The sequence below is a fragment of the Sinocyclocheilus rhinocerous genome, unplaced genomic scaffold, assembly GCF_001515625.1.
Source record: "Sinocyclocheilus rhinocerous isolate Xijiao unplaced genomic scaffold, SAMN03320098_v1.1 scaffold79, whole genome shotgun sequence".
In the NCBI taxonomy this organism is placed as follows: Eukaryota; Metazoa; Chordata; class Actinopteri; order Cypriniformes; family Cyprinidae; genus Sinocyclocheilus; species Sinocyclocheilus rhinocerous.
Window position 1 is genome coordinate 304,781 of NW_015638023.1, and position 17,689 is coordinate 322,469.

The 17,689-nt window shown below is 40.3% G+C and overlaps 2 protein-coding genes across 5 annotated transcripts in view; both read right to left on the reverse strand.

Moving 5' to 3' along the window:
• The window catches only part of LOC107749398 (TSC22 domain family protein 1-like), a 16,775-nt gene extending 14,462 nt beyond the window's left edge, over window positions 1-2,313 (reverse strand). For 2 of the 4 annotated variants that reach the window (XM_016564537.1, XM_016564536.1), the window contains exon 1: window positions 910-2,305. In XM_016564537.1, coding sequence (XP_016420023.1) covers window positions 910-1,772 — 863 coding nt within the window. In that variant the 5' untranslated portion in view covers window positions 1,773-2,305. Of the gene's footprint in view, window positions 1-438 lie in introns of all 4 variants that reach the window. The other 2 variants (XM_016564539.1, XM_016564538.1) reach the window with 2 other exon arrangements.
• Window positions 2,314-3,242: 929 nt separating this feature from the next.
• On the reverse strand, window positions 3,243-8,546 carry nufip1 (nuclear FMR1 interacting protein 1). Its single transcript, XM_016564542.1, has 10 exons — window positions 8,178-8,546; window positions 7,131-7,207; window positions 6,944-7,045; window positions 6,756-6,818; window positions 6,345-6,421; window positions 6,037-6,129; window positions 5,445-5,587; window positions 5,220-5,360; window positions 4,479-4,729; window positions 3,243-3,815 (listed from the first exon to the last, which is right to left on the reverse strand). The coding sequence occupies exons 1-10, from the start codon at window positions 8,365-8,367 to the stop codon at window positions 3,519-3,521; spliced, it is 1,434 nt and encodes a 477-aa protein (XP_016420028.1). The 5' UTR covers window positions 8,368-8,546; the 3' UTR covers window positions 3,243-3,518.
• Between the last annotated feature and the right edge of the window lie 9,143 nt (window positions 8,547-17,689).

Sequence of the window (17,689 nt, forward strand, 5' to 3'; positions counted from 1 at the left end):
GATACAAACCGAACCGTGAGTAAGTTGAACCGTTCCATCCCTAATAAATAATACACACACACATTTTTCTAACTTTATTCTGTTTTAAAATTAGTTTGAAGTTAATGTACTAAAATATAAACATTAATAAATTTATACAGACATTTAAAAATAATACAATTTTAAATATCTATATTTTTTACACTACGTTTAAGTACATCAAGTTTACCTTGATGTACTAAAATTAAACATTTCTACAAAATATAAATAATTTTAAAGATATATATTAAAAAAAAAATAATAATTTGTATATAAATATATAATTTTAAATAAATAAAAAGAAAAAAAACCTTCAAAATATTAATAAAAACTATAAAAGTATCTCTATCCTAAAATAACATTGAACACAATCACAGTCATCAGTCCCCCAACAACAAGTGGTTTCTGAGTGTCTCTTACCTGTCTTCATCTGCACCAGTTGAGACCGTAAAAGCACTGGCAGCGCCGTCCTGTCCGAGAGCAGCCACCGGCCCAGCCCTGCCTCCTGCAGCCAGAGACAGCAGCGTGTGGTGCTGCAGCAGGAGCCGCTGCGCATCTTCCAGCTGTGAGGCCGTCACGTATGCGGGGCCCGCCAGGTGCAGCGGGGCCCTCAGCGGCTGCAGGTCGCTCTGAGCGGAGCTGCGGGATGAAGACAGCTGCGCTCCAGGTTGGTTCGGGTTGATGCCCATCTGCGGGGGCCTCGGAGACACGGGCCCCGGAATCCCGATGGACACTGGAGTGGCTCTGGGCGACACTGCGTTCGGAATCGGAAGAGGTTGGACGTTTGCCGCGATCTGAGCGTATTCCACCGGAGTGTAGCTGCTCTGGGGCTCTACACTGTAGGATCGAACCGGAGCGGATGAGCTCTCCGTCAGAGGAACCATGTGAGCGCAAACCTGATGGACATCTCCGCCGCCGCTCAAGGTGCTTCCAGAGGAGCTGCCGCTCGTGGTCTCGTGTTCAGACTGGACGACGCTCTCCACCGCTCTGTGAGCGACGGCCGCGACGTCTCCAGCCGGGGCGTCTTTTTCGTAAAACTCCGTACAAGTCCAGCGACCCTTCCGAAACGGCTCCGTGTTGGAATCGAGCTTCACCACCCTGAAGCGAGAGGCGGTGGTCGCCGCGCTTGCGGTCGGAGGATTTGCGGGTGCAACCGGCATCACGGTGGGGACCGGAGCTCTGGCGGCGTCAGGTACCGGTGCAGCGGATCCGCCTGCCTCCGCAGCTTGGACGGAGCGCCCGCTCGAGGCCGGAGCCTGCGGGACGGCGGGGATTGCTGAAGGAGCCGCGGGTCGTCCAGTCTTGTGATGATGGTGGACGCCGTTGACCAGGTACCCCTGCTGCATCACCGGCTCATTGGGCGACGTGACTCCGGGCGTCTCGCCCCCCTGCAAACTATTCAGCGTCTCCTCCGACGAGCTCCTCTCAGGGACGCCGGTGTCAGTGGCCCGGGAAACCGAGACGTCCAGGATGTCGGACGAGGACAGGTCCTCGGTGTGCGACTCGTCCATGTCGTCGTAGCTCTCCGTATCTTCGGCGATGCTGTTGTTGGCGCTGGCGGAGGACACCTGCGCGGGCAGGACGCTGGTGATCTGGAAGCCGCTCTTCTTCTTGACCTGCGTCCCGGCGGGCTGGAGGCTGAGGCTGTGCGGCGGGAGATGAGGGGACGTCTGGTGGTCATCGGAGCCGAACACTGACGGGTGGGACATCCTCCTGCTGCCGGGGGACTCGCCGGGGGAGTCTGAGTGATGCATCGGAGAAATACTACGGTAAACGGTGTACTGAATCTGATGGACACACTACAGTCCGTGCAGTGACGTCGTTAGGAAACCGCTTAAAGTCCCCATTTAAAGAGCAAGCGAGAGTTTGACAGCTCCTCCAACAGATGCTCAGCGAGTGTTTATGCTAAATAATGCAGGCTAGCTCCTGGTTAGCACATCAAACGCGGCTACTGGTTAACTGACAGCTAACTCAGTCCACCAGCAGCGTGTGTCCCGACAGAAAAGCGCGTCAGTGTCAGTGACACGCGTCAGTTACGGCTGATAAATGAACATAAACAGACGGTCGACATCACCTCAGCGCTGCAGACGCTCTTCCGAACTCCTGATGTGACTGAATACGGACTTAAATCGGGGTTTAAATCGCCGCTTTCTGCTCTCTGGCCTGCGTGAGGATGCTGGAATGGCTTCGTTTGCTGTCTCATGCCGTCGTTGTCTCATCACTACCGAACGCTGTTAGCACGCTAACCGACGAGCTAGCAGCTGTGGTGACGCCAGCAGGGGGCGGAGCCGCGGCTCGCAGGACACGCCCATCGCAAGGCGCTCCAGCGCTGATCCGGGATCAGATGTCTCGCGGTTCCCGCGGTTGAGATGCGGCTGGAGGACACACTGAGGACCGGACGAATGCGGATACATTACCGACAAACATTCAGTAGTTTTCAATAGAGTTAAATTATTATTATTTTTATTTAAAAAATGGTACTATATAAACGTTTATTTTAAAATTTACATTTTATGTAAAAAAAATATTTATATTTTTTACATGGACTAAATAACCTTTTGCGGTGTAAATAATTGTTTTAAGTGACATTAAAGTAATAATATTGCAGCGCATCTGTAACGTAATTCTAAAATGATATATTTTGAAGCTTTTTATCATTTTTTTTTTACATGGACATTATGACAAATGTTAAATACATCCTTTTTGTAAAATTTTCTGTGAAATTAAAATCAGATTCTGATTTAGTTTCTGATTTCAATTTAATTCTTTCAAGCATTTTATCATCATTTTCACGTCGACTAATTAACCTTTTTCTAAATAAACCTGTATACCAGGCATAAATAGTTAACGCGGTAAATGATGCTGTAATACTCTATTTTCTAGGGCTTTTACTTATACTTACATATCGTTAAAAAATACAGACGTTTGCTCAGTAAAATGAACATTCAAAGAAAGATATCTGTATTCACTGTTTTGTGGGTAAGATTTTACAATTAGGTTCCATTAGTAACTAATATTAACTCATTAATCCTTGTTGATAGTTTTATTTTAAAAAAAACAAAAAACAGCTGTTCATAAGAATTAAATAATATTAACAGATACAACTTTTTAATAATGTATTAGTTAATGTCGGAATGAACATTAACTGATTATGATTTAGATGCATTTTTCATTATTCATGAAAATTACCATTTTGTGGACAAAGACAGAAGTGAGAACAAATCCACAGCCCGTAAAGTTCATATTTATTTAACTGCATAATACAAAGGCACTATTTTGTCAGGATTAGCAGCGGACACGCATGATCTGAAGATTAACATTAAATAATCACAGATTTACTGCATCTGAGAGAACTACAGTCAGAACATGAGCTCAAAATACAGATCAAACTAACTCATATCCATTCATTAGTTATGAGTCTTTTCTTTTGAAAGGCCAAACACATGATTAGTAAATAAAAATAACAAGTGGAAGAAAAAAAGGTTTCTGAGCGTCTGCCGTCAGGAGGACTCGTCACACACTAACCGCTGAGCAAACAGCTGCTGGAACACGCCGCGGCGCTCCGGACGCTCGTTCACACGCGTGTTTTCACCAGCGCTCGTGTCACAGCTGGTCTCGGAGCGCTGCTGTCTGTCTCCACTGAGGTCCTCATCTGATGCTCGCTCAGCGCTTGTGTTCACAGACACACTGATCTCACGAGAGTCTTGAGCAGCCAGACCGAAGAACCCGCTGCGCACGATGAAGCGGACGCACTGGAGAACCACGTTCCTCTCGTGACGGATATCAGGAGCCAGTAGCTGCACGACAAACACACATTCAGACGAATCATGATGTGTAATATTGTGAAATATTATTATGTTTTCTATGTGAATATCTGTTAAACTGTAATGTATTTCTGTGATGCGCAGCTGTATTTTCAGCATCATTACTCCAGTCTTCAGTGTCACATGATCTTCAGAAATCATTCTAATATGCTGATTATTAGAAACATTTCTGATTATTATCAATGTTGAACACATTAATATTTTTGTGGAAACTGTGATACATTTTATCTTTCAGGATTCACAGATGAATAGAAAGTTCAAAAGAACAGCATTTATTTGAAACAGTAACATTATAAATGTGTTTACTGTCACTTTTGATCAATTTAATGCATCCTTGATGAATAAAAGTATCAATTTCTGTCACAAATAAAAAGAGTCTCACAAATACTTTGTGTAAGAAAGCAGTGTGAACATTCTGGAGTGTGAGTGTGTGTCTGTGTGTGTGAGAGAGTGTGTGTGTGTGTCTGTGCGTGTGTGTGAGTGTGTGTGTCTGTGTGTGTGTGTCTGTGTGTGTGTGTGTGTGTGTGTGTGTGTGTGTGTGTGTGTGTGTGAGAGTGTGTGTGTGTGTGTGTGTGTGAGAGTGTGTGTGTGTGTGTGTGTGAGTGTGTGCGAGTGTGTGTGTGTGTGTTCACTCACCATCTCTAGTAGTGTAGGTCGATGTCTCTGTGTTTCAGCAGGTTTAAAGGTTTTACCTCCTCGTCCTCCTCTCGCCCCGCGACCACGACCGCGTCCTCTTCCTCTGCCGGCCGGGGCATGATGGGAATGCTGTGGTGTGTGTGTGTGTTTCTCCTCGTGCGGCGCTGGGATCCTCTGGACAGGAAGTGGATGAGGATTCAGGAGCGTCTTATTCTCCTCTAAAGCCTGACTGACTCTCAGCACTGGAGCGTCTGTGACGGAATAAAACGTGAGAAATATATGCAGTGTTTCAGCAGCAGGGCTTTAATAAGCACAGAGAGCAATATAAAACATAAAAACACATTTTATTTTTAGCCAAACTATTCTTTTAAAACTGAATAATGCACTCTGAATCATTTTACACCATATCAGCATCAGACTATAAGACGATATTAAAGAGTAATACGATTTAAAATAGTCTGAATAACAATAATAATTCAATTAATTCTATAATTTAACAATATTTTTTACAAACAAAATAAAAATAGATAAAAAGAACAATTATGCACAATCTTTCAATTTGATAAAAATTCTAATATTTTCTTTGTACAATGCATTAAAACATATTGATATATCACATGATGCTGTATTGCAGTACAGAATTTGTATCTGGATATTTAGTGTAATTGTTATTTATTTGACTCTGATAACTAGAATAGTGTTAACACTGAGCCCTGCTGATCATCAGGACCGAACTCGTACCGTCTGCGTCTCCTTCGCTCTCGCTGGAGGTCATATCGTCCCCGTAGCTGGACATCAGTGACCCGAGGGCAGAGGTCACGCTCTTGGGGGCGACAGTGAGTCTAGTCTGCGTCTGCTGAACAGACTCGTCCTTATCAGACTCTGAAAGAACACAAACAAAGTCTGTTTGACTGAATGAAGCACAGTTCTGCATCACATCATCAGCAGCAGAGAGCTGAGACGGACCGGGGTCACTGCAGACGAGAGCCGCCAGAGGATCTCTGTCCTGATGCGGCCGCTTCAGATCCGTCTCAGAGCTCGTGTGATGACGGGACCCTTCACATCTCCAGCGGTCAGATCCTCGTCCCCTACCGCGGCTCCTGATGCGACTGCACACAGATCACATTCAAACTCACTCAAACATAATGCAGTGAAAGGAATAGTACACCAATGGTCTGAAACTGTGCTCATCCTCAGGCCGTCCGAGATTAGGATGAGTTTGTCTCTTCATCAGGTTTGTAGAAATGCAGCATTGCATCAGTGTCTCAGCAATGGATGCGAGCACGGTTTACAAGCCAAAACAGTCCAAAACTTTTGTCTTCTCCAGATGTTCACTGATGGACTGGAGTGCTGTGGATTACTTGTGGATTATTGAGATGTTTTTATCAGCTGTTTGGACTCTCATTCTGACGGCACCCATTCACTGCAGAGCATCCATTGCTGAGACACTGATGCAATGCTGCATTTCTCCAAATCTGATGAAGAAACAAACTCATCCTAATCTCGGACGGCCTGAGGGTGAACACATTTACGAATGATATGAAGATCAGAAACGCACCCGAACTGAGCCGTCTCCAGCACGTCTCCTCGCTGCTCCTTCATCTCCATCAGCTTCAGCTTCTTCTCTATGTTTCTCAGCGTTGGGTAGTTTCTACACATATGAAGGAATTTAATAACTACACTATCGTCTTCCGTTTACTGCTGAAAGTTAATTTTGCATAATTTTCCCGTTTATTTATATGAAGCTGCTTTGAAACAATCTGTATTGTAGAAAGCTCTATAGAAATACATGTGACTTGACTTATGTTCCATGAAAATGTTTTTTTGTTCACTTGAATCTTTTTCCTAATTATTTACAAAACTCACTTGCGTCTCTCGTCTCTCCATCTGGCGATGTCCTCTGCAGTGTCCAGTTTGATCCTCTTGGCTCCTGGAGCGTGATTCTGCAGGAGAACAGCAGCGTCACACACTCAACTTTAAACATTTAAGACGCGTTCACACCAACTATAACGATATATAACTATATTAGTGTCCAAACCAGTGGATGACAATGTTCTGTTTATTATAAACACACTGCAGATTAGTGTTCTGTCGCTTTAAATGCTCGAGCTCTTTAAAGTCGGATGGATTCTGATTGGCTGTCAATGTTTTCGGCATTTTTAAAAACGCTCTGAAAGTGATTGCAGTGATTGTTCCTCTGTCTCATCATCATTATTGTTGTGGACTTCTCTTAGAGACCTGTGATGTTCAGCATGAGCTTCTGAAGGGGACACTCACGTTTCTCCAGTGGATCTTCACCAGCTTCTCGTGTGCAGTGAAGAGACAGTCTTCAACAGAGCACTGCAGACACACAGAACGAGCAGAAGAGCACTAATGAGACGCTGTACAGTATGTCACAGACGTCTGAAGGACAGCTGCATGAGCACATGAACGAGCTGCGGTGCGTGTTGATTACGGCGGATCACCTTCACGTGCTGCGAGATGTGTTCATCGTATTTGTCTTGAGTTTTGAAGCCTCGGTCACAGGTGTCACAGAAATGACTGAACCCAGGCTCTTTCTGCTGCTTCTGCTCAAACGAACACATGAAACCTCACTTCACATCAAACATGACTGCAGATCAACACTCATAGAAGATCAGTGTCTGGATTTACCTTTCCACCCCAGTGATGCTGCGCTGAACCCCGCCAGCCATGATGAGGAGGCTGAGGATGGTGATGATGAAGATGACCTGATAGAAATGACATGAGGTCAAAGAAATGATTATAAAACTCACTGTTTCATACTAACAACTATATCAACAGTGAACTAAACACGAGCATACTAACTGAACAGTTAACCAGGTATATGATATTAAATGAACAGTTAACCGTTTAAATGATATTAACTAACCGATTAGATTACTGGGTACATGATACTAACTAGATGAACAGTTTACTGGGTGTGTGACACTAACTAAACAGATTATCGGATACATGATTCTAACTAACCAAGTATATGATACAAATAACTAACTGAACAGTTAACTAGGTACATGATACTAACTGAACAGTTGACCAGTTACATGATACTAACTGAACAGTTAACCAGGTATATGATACTAACTGAACAGTTAACCAGTTACATGATACTAACTGAACAGTTAACCGGATACGTGTTACTAACTGAACAGTTCACCGGGTACATGATACTAACAAACTGATTAGATTACTAGGTATGTGATACTACCTAAATGAACAGTTTACTGGGTGTGTGATAATAACTAACTAAACTGTTTATTGGATACATGATTCTAACTAACCACGTATATGATAGAAATAACTAAGTGAACAGTTAACTGGGTACATGATAATAACTAACCAGGTACATGATACTAATACCTAACTGAACAGTTAACCGGGTACATGATAATAACTAACCAGGTACATGATACTACAAAGTGAACAGTTAACTAGGTTCGTAATACTAATTAAACAGTTAACCAGGTACATGATACTAACTAAACCGTTTACCAGGTAAATGATACCAACTAACTGAACAGTTAACTGGGTACATGACACCCTGTGGGACCGTGATCAACCTTGTGAATGGTTCTTCAGGACTAACCCGTGGTACCCGTCCAGATACACATGACAGTGCCATGTGCTAAAGGCACCTTACAGAATACCATGGTATTACCCTGGTACACTGAGCTCGTGTACCTGCGTACTGCTGCGGCTGGTGGTGGCCGGGCCAGGGTCCGGTCTGTGCCGGTTGAGTCCAGCTCCAGTCTCGGGACGCCTCGAACTTGCGGCTGCTCTGCGGCGTGGAGCCGCTCCAGTGAAGCGCCGCTGGAGGTTCCGCTGCTGCGCTGAAGTTCGGCGGCGGATACCGCTCGTGTTCCCCCGTCATGACCGACACAGCGCCGCTCGAGTTTCACACCGGTTCCGATCAGCGTTCTTACAGTCACATAAACACAAACATGTGCTGCAGAAACATGCTGCGCTACACACGTGCGTGCGTGTTCACTTCTACGTCACTTCCGCAGTGCGCAGAACGCGCTGACGCTAGATGACGCTGTACGTCACGCACTGCATCGAGGAACAACAAACAGATCAAAACGTCCAAAAACGAGTATTTTAAAATCATTGAGATACTATCACATTTTTAATATTTTGAATAAGATTTTGTTTTAATTTCTGCCTTCATGTTACTTTAAGTTAAAGTTTTAGTAATGTTGTATGTTTTGTAATTTTTAGTATACATATGTGTGCTATAAAGTTTTAGTTATTTTAGTACATCAAGTTAAACTACATTAAAATGTTGCCTTGGCAACTAGCTGAAATAAAAAGATGTATTTGATTTTATTTCAGTTCATGTTTAATTTTTTTTCTAGTGATAAACATATTTTTTAGTTTCAGTTTTAGTTAACTATAATAACCCTGTAATTTTAACTTTATATTAAATGTTATATTTAACTTTATTTAGCCGGGATAAGACCAAAGATCAAAAGTCTCATCTCACGCAGAGCATTAACAACAGAACGTTTTATTATAACAAAAAATAAAAATGATCGGAAACCTAACTTACATACATGTAATCATACAAATGAAGCTTTTTCAAGTTTTCATAATCAAGTTTAACCGGATACGTGTTACTAACTGAACAGTTCACCGGGTACATGATATTAACAAACTGATTAGATTACTAGGTATGTGATACTACCTAAATGAACAGTTTACTGGGTGTGTGATAATAACTAACTAAACAGTTTATTGGATACATGATTCTAACTAACCACGTATATGATAGTAATAACTAAGTGAACAGTTAACCGGGTACATGATAATAACTAACCAGGTACATGATACTACAAAGTGAACAGTTAACTAGGTTCGTAATACTAATTAAACAGTTTACCAGGTACATGATACTAACTAAACCGTTTACCAGGTAAATGATACCAACTAACTGAACAGTTAACTGGGTACATGACACCCTGTGGGACCGTGATCAACCTTGTGAATGGTTCTTCAGGACTAACCCGTGGTACCCGTCCAGATACACATGACAGTGCCATGTGCTAAAGGCACCTTACAGAATACCATGGTATTACCCTGGTACACTGAGCTCGTGTACCTGCGTACTGCTGCGGCTGGTGGTGGCCGGGCCAGGGTCCGGTCTGTGCCGGTTGAGTCCAGCTCCAGTCTCGGGACGCCTCGAACTTGCGGCTGCTCTGCGGCGTGGAGCCGCTCCAGTGAAGCGCCGCTGGAGGTTCCGCTGCTGCGCTGAAGTTCGGCGGCGGATACCGCTCGTGTTCCCCCGTCATGACCGACACAGCGCCGCTCGAGTTTCACACCGGTTCCGATCAGCGTTCTTACAGTCACATAAACACAAACATGTGCTGCAGAAACATGCTGCGCTACACACGTGCGTGCGTGTTCACTTCTACGTCACTTCCGCAGTGCGCAGAACGCGCTGACGCTAGATGACGCTGTACGTCACGCACTGCATCGAGGAACAACAAACAGATCAAAACGTCCAAAAACGAGTATTTTAAAATCATTGAGATACTATCACATTTTTAATATTTTGAATAAGATTTTGTTTTAATTTCTGCCTTCATGTTACTTTAAGTTAAAGTTTTAGTAATGTTGTATGTTTTGTAATTTTTAGTATACATATGTGTGCTATAAAGTTTTAGTTATTTTAGTACATCAAGTTAAACTACATTAAAATGTTGCCTTGGCAACTAGCTGAAATAAAAAGATGTATTTGATTTTATTTCAGTTCATGTTTAATTTTTTTTCTAGTGATAAACATATTTTTTAGTTTCAGTTTTAGTTAACTATAATAACCCTGTAATTTTAACTTTATATTAAATGTTATATTTAACTTTATTTAGCCGGGATAAGACCAAAGATCAAAAGTCTCATCTCACGCAGAGCATTAACAACAGAACGTTTTATTATAACAAAAAATAAAAATGATCGGAAACCTAACTTACATACATGTAATCATACAAATGAAGCTTTTCAAGTTTTCATAATCAAGTTAAGCACAAACAATGAGACCAGTTAAAACAGCTGAGCTTCTGTCAGTGTGAGACACACAGTTTCCATTATAACCGAGCTTTCAAATATTTTCACATCTTTAACTTTTGGTCCTCCGTAATCCTGTGGTATTTTTATGATAAGTCTCTAATAATCCTCCATCACATTCACATCTCCAGTCTTCACTGATTGTGAAATTATATTTTATAGCATGTATGCAATTCAGTATCAAAGTGTGTGCAGTGTTTTTCATAAGGGCCGTGTTTGTGCTGCAGGCTCCCGTGTGGCCCCTGGACTCCTCTGTGTTTAGCGAGCATCATGCCTCCTCAGAAGCAGCGCAGTGCTCGTGTGCTGCTGGGAGATCATCGAGAGCAGCGTGAAGCTGTGTCAGCCGGACGCTCTGCACATCTGCGACGGCTCCGAGGAGGAGAACCGCTCCGTCCTGCGTCTCCTGGAGGAGCTGGGAGTCATCAAGAGACTCGGCAAATACAACAACTGGTACGATCACGCCCTGATTTACACCACAGAAGCAGAAGCAGACATCACTGCTGCATGAAGATGAGAGTAAAGTTTAATCACACTCTGGATGATGTGGAAGGCCGTTTGCACCACAATTGCTTTTTATCTCATAGTTCTGACTTTGTTCCTCACAGTTCAGCTTTCTTTGGTGCAGGGCCACATCATATTTTGATATAGTTATTGGAAAGGTTATGGAGTTATTCGTGAGTAATAGAGCTGCTTCATCACTGATAAACAACAGAAGACATTTGCAAGTTGGATTGTAGGTAAGATCAGCTCATCCAGAGCTCTTCTTGTTTTCTGTCTTCTCTCAGCACAGACTGATTGATTCGGATGATTCAGTGCCTGAACGAATCAAACTGAATCACTGCATCTCGATTAGTTCAAAAGAGCGATTCATTTGTGAATCATGAATGAAGGCATGGCTTGTTCGGATTCTAAACCGCTGAAAGAAACACACACACACACCTCAACAGTACGAGCTCATCATTCACTCAGACTTCCCATCAGTCCTTCAGAGTAGAAACTGATCCTCAAGTTCTGTGTTTAGAGCCGCTGGTGAATAACTGGCCGTGTAACCCGGACCTCACGCTCATCGCTCACATCCCTGACCAGAGGACCATTGTGTCGTTCGGCAGCGGATACGGAGGAAACTCGCTGCTGGGGAAGAAGTGCTTCGCTATCCGCATCGCTAAAGAGGAGGGCTGGCTGGCCGAACACATGCTGGTCAGTCAGAAACACACTCAGACCAGCACTGATCACATCCAGATGGAACACAGATGAAGTCACTACAGTGATCGTCTGCTAGAATTAGTCTGAAATATCAGTGCCAATGAGAAAACAAGAAAACATCTCTGGTTCATATTTTGATTTCTTATTCACCTTATTTTTTAAAGTAAAATAAGATACTTTCTGTAAATATGCAAGCTGCTATTGGTAAGTAACTAGACAACAGTGCAGTAAATGGCAAAACTATTTGCACTACAATCCATGTGTTTATGACTTAATAAAAAAAAATATATATATATATGTGACCCTGGACCACAAAATCAGTCATAAGGGTAAATTTTCCGAAATTGAGATTTATGCACCAGCTGAAAGCTGAATAAATGAGCTTTCCATTGATGTATGGTTTGTTAGGATCGGACAATATTTGGCTGAGATACAACTATTTGAAAATCTGGAATCTGAGGGTGCAAAAAAATCAAAATATTGAGAAAATCATCTTTAAAGTTGTCCAAATGAAGTTCTTAGCAATGCATATTACTAATCAAAAATTAAGTTTTGATATATTTACGGTAGGAAATTTACAAAATATCTTCATGGAACATGATCTTTACTTAATATCCTAATGATTTTTGGCATAAAAGAAAAATGTATAATTTTGACCCATACAATGTATTGTTGGCTATTGCTACAAATATACCCCAGCGACTTAACACTGCTTTTGTGCTGCAGGGACACATATATCTAAACATCTTTAAATCAAGATATATTTAGTGGAGATGCACAATCAAGTCTTGTTTTCTGAGAAAGTGAACAAATATCTGCCAATGAGGAATGAAGACATTTGCACTGGAAAAGAATACAAAAATACTAAAAAAGAGCAGCACTTTTTTTTGCAGTGTGATCAGAAGATGATTCTAGTGTTTGGGATGGTTAAGGATACATTTTCTTTACTTGGTCTTAAAAAAGTTACATTCAGAAACCCTGCAAACCGCAGGTGTGAAGAGAATCGGTCGCAGATTGAGTGAAGAAACACGAGCAGCTGATCTTCATCAGGCATTAGATATTCTCATGATGTTCATCAGAGTCTGACCTGAGAGAAAGATCTCTCATACTGGAATATTAGAGAAATACATGATAAACGTGTTGAAGTACAGCATTAATGAGGCTTTGGGGAGACAGGAATACTAGCGTATGAAACTGTCAGGATGATTCGGAATGCCAGAACATCAACCAATCAGAGCGTCCCTGGCTGAAGGACACGCCCCCACACATTCAGAACTTTCACAGTGCTTCAGATCATCACAAAATAACATTACAAAACTCCACAGAAATATTAGATATTGTGATGACATCGATGTAAAATAGTCATAAGGAAACTGGTGATAAAAGCATATCTAACGTCAGTGAACTATTAAATGAGCAGTTCTGCAGATTTAATATGTTATTTCAGCTTCATGTCAGTCAGGGCAGCTGAAATGAACAAAGCTGCTCATTTTCAAACTTGTCAACACATTTATGTAATTAAGTAATAATACTTACATTTACATGCATTTAGCAGATGCTTTTATCCAAATTGGTGAAGTGGAACAAAAGCAACAAGCCAACAATATTCATAATGTGACCCTGGAGCACAAAACCAGTCATAAGGGTCAGTTTTTCGATATTGAGATTTATATATCATCTGAAAGCTGAATAAATAAGCTTTCCATTGATGTATGGTTTGTTAGGATAGGACAATATTTGGAAATCTGGAATCTGAGGGTGCAAAAAAATCTAAATATTGAGAAAATCATCTTTAAAGTTGTCCAAATGAAGTTCTTAGCAATGCATATTACTAATCAAAAATTAAGTTTTGATATATTTATGGTAGGAAACTTACAAAATATCTTTATGGAACATGATCTTTACTTAATATCCTAATGATTTTTGGCATAAAAGAAAAATGTATAATTTTGACCCATACAATGTATTGTTGGCTATTGCTACAAATATACCCCAGCGACTTAACACTGCTTTTGTGCTGCAGGGACACATATACAATGCTAGTTGTATAGATTAGGAAGCAAGGCCTTCTCTGAGATTAACTTAATTTAACTTAATATTTACTCGAGCAATGTTTTAATGTTTTAAGGCTAATTCAAGATAACGCTTTAATGGAAACAACAAAAGTAAATGAGGAAAAAAATTATTTATTTATTTATTGATGGGACTAATTAAAAATGGGTTTTGTTTATTACAGTTATTGCTGCAGTGAAAGAATAGTAAAGAAATGTGATGCACATATCTTTTATCGTTTGAATGTTTAAATATCATGTAGATTTGCAGCTCTGTCGGAGGCTCCTGAGGTTCGTGTGAAGCTAGCTCAGTGTCCATCAGCTGACGCTCGTCACACACTTGCGTAACGTTCAGTCGTTTGGTTGTATTTGTTCGTGTGAGTGATAGAGCTGGATGTGACGGCTGCTCACGCGTTTCTCAACAGCAGAATCACAGACTTCAAAGCGTTATCAGTCCGCAGCAGAGCATGCTGGGTAACTGGGGCACGTTCTCAGGCCTGAGCCTCATATAACGTCAGTACGAGCCGCTGACGCTGCACTTGTGCTGCTGCCAACAACAGTCTTTCTAGGGAAGCAGAAACATGTGTTCATGATGGAGAAACCAGAGCAAAGAGCAGCAGAATCTGAGTCAGGACTTCATTCATTCATTCTAGGGGTCGACCGATTATCAGCCTGGCCGATTATCGGCACAGATATTAAGCTTTTTTTATGGTTATCGGCATCGGTCATTTTCAAAATCGATTTGCCGATAAAATAATTTAAAAGCTTTTAAAGAAAGTTTTTGTCAGAGCCCTTGTTATTCTTAATTTTGACATTCATTTTCATGTTTACACCAGACTTATATATACAGTATATATATCGGTTCAAATTATCGGTTATCGGTCTACGTGATCTGTAATAATCGGTATCGGCATCGACCCTGAAAAACACATATCGTTCAACCCCTAATTCATTCTTTCATTCATTACATAATAGCCAACTCTGTTCTGCACTGCTTTAAAATAAAATAAAGGACAGAAAAATATTTGAAGTGATCAGCCAACATTTAATAGCTAGCCAGTGAAATTTGATCTTATTTGTCCTGCAGAATTCACAAATCAACCTCTAAAATGTGAACGATCTTTCTCTCTGCAGCTTCAGTGACTTTCTTTGATTTAACAATAAAAACTTCTATTTAGGCCTAAACTGAACATTTACGTATGTGAATTGCATTTAACATTTCCATTCATTTGGATTACACAGTTTTAACACGAACCAATGAATAAACTTCATGTGATCATATCTGTCACATCTAATAAAAGTTTTTCTTCTAAAAGAAAACATGTTTTGTTGAATACTTGTTTCAGAAGGTTCAGAGAACATTCAAAAGTAACATTTTCATGTTTGCAAAATGATACAATGTAGTTTCTCTTAACATTCCTATAATCAAGAGAAAAAAAGTTTTAAATCATTTTTAAAAAAAACTGATCATTTTGAATATTCAGAGAACATTCAGTAATAAAGATTTCATAACTTGATGTCAAAATGTTTTTGTTAGCTGGCTAGCCATATTTTACCATGTTCATGCTTATTATGTGAATGAATGTAATTGTTTTCACAATTACTAAATTGATGAATAAATGCATTTTTAAAAGAAGATTATTTACAGTAAATAAAATCAAATAGATGCAATTAGTTAATAAAAAAGAGATTTTTTGAGTGCAGAAATCTGAGCTGAGTTTCATTCATGTCTGACGGACAAATATGATCAGATTAAGTTTGTAACTGTGTAATGCAAGCGGATGGAAATTTGATATGAACAGAACAACAACATGTTTTTCTGCTCTTATCAGAGTGAGTTCAGCAGCTGTTTGGACAGTAACTAGCTGTACTAGCAGTAGTAATGAACACGCTGTTCCTCTCGCACTCTTTATTGGACAATAGAGTTTCCATAATTCCAGACACATCCGTCACACGTCTCACGTCTTATCGTCTTATCACACCAATAACTGTTTATCAGAGATTTCAACACTCCAGGCGAGGTTTATGAGTCCAGACTTCTGAATGAGTCGTATGATCAGAACCAACTCTAGTTCACTCTATGAACCAAAGAAATGAGTTAAATATACATCCATGCTCTTCTCCAGCGATGCTAACAAAATATGTTCTAAAAACGTTTTACTGACAAGTTATGAAAACATTATTTCCGAATGTTCTCTGAAACATCAGATTTTGGAATGTGTAAAAAGCATTGTTTCTTGGTTATGTGAATGTTAAAGTCGGCATTACAGGGAACGTTCCATTTGATTATTTTGCAAACATTATGGGAATGTTACTTTTGATTGTTTTCTAAATCATCTTAGACGAACGTCCAACTATAAAACATTCCATAAATGATGCATAAATAATGTTTTGGAGAACATTATTAAAGGGATAGTTCACCCAAAAATGAAACTTCTGTCCTCATTTAGTCGCCCTCATGTTGTTCCAAACCTGAATACGTTTCTTTCTTCTGTTGAACACAAAAGAAGATATTTTGAAGAATGTTGGGAACCAGACAGTTGACGGTAGCCATTGACTTCCATAGTATTTTTGACAGTGGGCTCCGTCAACTTTTTGGGTTCCAACATTCCTCAAAATATCTTCTTTTTGTTTTGTGAATGAATGACAGAAGGTGAACTGTGACTTTAAACATCAAATAACATTGAATTAAAACATTTATTTAATTTCTTTTACCCTGCATTTTACGTTGAAATACTTTGTCAGTGTTTGGCAAACATCATAAATATTATTATACGTTCCTACTAAATAATTATAGCGAATCATACTTCATTAAGACTAAATAATTCCTAGTTAATTCTGTATAAAATGATCAAGTGTTGAATTAAATTCTTGATCATTTCATCAATAAATAGTAATCAACCAGACCAGCCTCCAGTCAACTTATTAATGAATCAATTGTAATTGGAATAAAGTCAAAGTTTGTTATTGTTATTGCAACATTGCATATTTCTTATCCTTGTCATTGCTTGTTTTGTGTATAATGCTCTGGAATATGATATGAATATGGTTTTTAAAACCTGAAATAAGGAACATTATCCTTGAGACATCTACTGGACAAAACATGAAGTTCAGCAGCAGACACTGACTGATCTGATGTCTTATAGCGCCACCTGCTGGATCTATTCACACAAAACACACAAACACAGAAGAACAAACAACACACACAAAGTCATTAACCCCGTAAAGCCTACTGTAAATGATCAAACTCTCCATGTCTTGTCTCTGGTTGATAGTTTAGAGTGTTTTATCCAGTCAAAGCTCTTTTAGTGTAACTGCTTCAGCTGGAGCTTCTCGTGTCAAATCTTGACTGATTTTGATCAAGTAAAGGTCAGAATAACTGCAGTAATATCTCCAGATGAACACTTACTGGACTGAAGCAGCTCAGCTTTACTTGATTCTCCATCAATCATGTTTTAGAGTCTCAAATCTGATCCTCAGGATCTTTTGAGGAGCGTTTGTTTCCAGAAGCTTTACTTTCACTGTTCCTCAGCGGAGGAATGATCTTCACAAGCCTCCAGAACATCTCACATCTTCTGAGGAGACTTTATTTCTTCAGCTCTCAATCACTGCATTATATGTTTGGAGCATTTCAATCTCATCTTACATTACTGGAGATATAGAGCGATGACTGATATTTATAGCATTTTATGTCAGTATCTGCTGCACTGTTAGAAAGATCTCACTGATTTACATTACAAACATATAAACAGCATTAAAGGCAGCGCAAGTCCATTTCTGAGGTGCTTTGTATTCATATATTTTATTTTATCAACATTTTTTATCTTTAAAACCACAAAATACATAAACCACACAATGTATACGAACACAAAGGAGGAA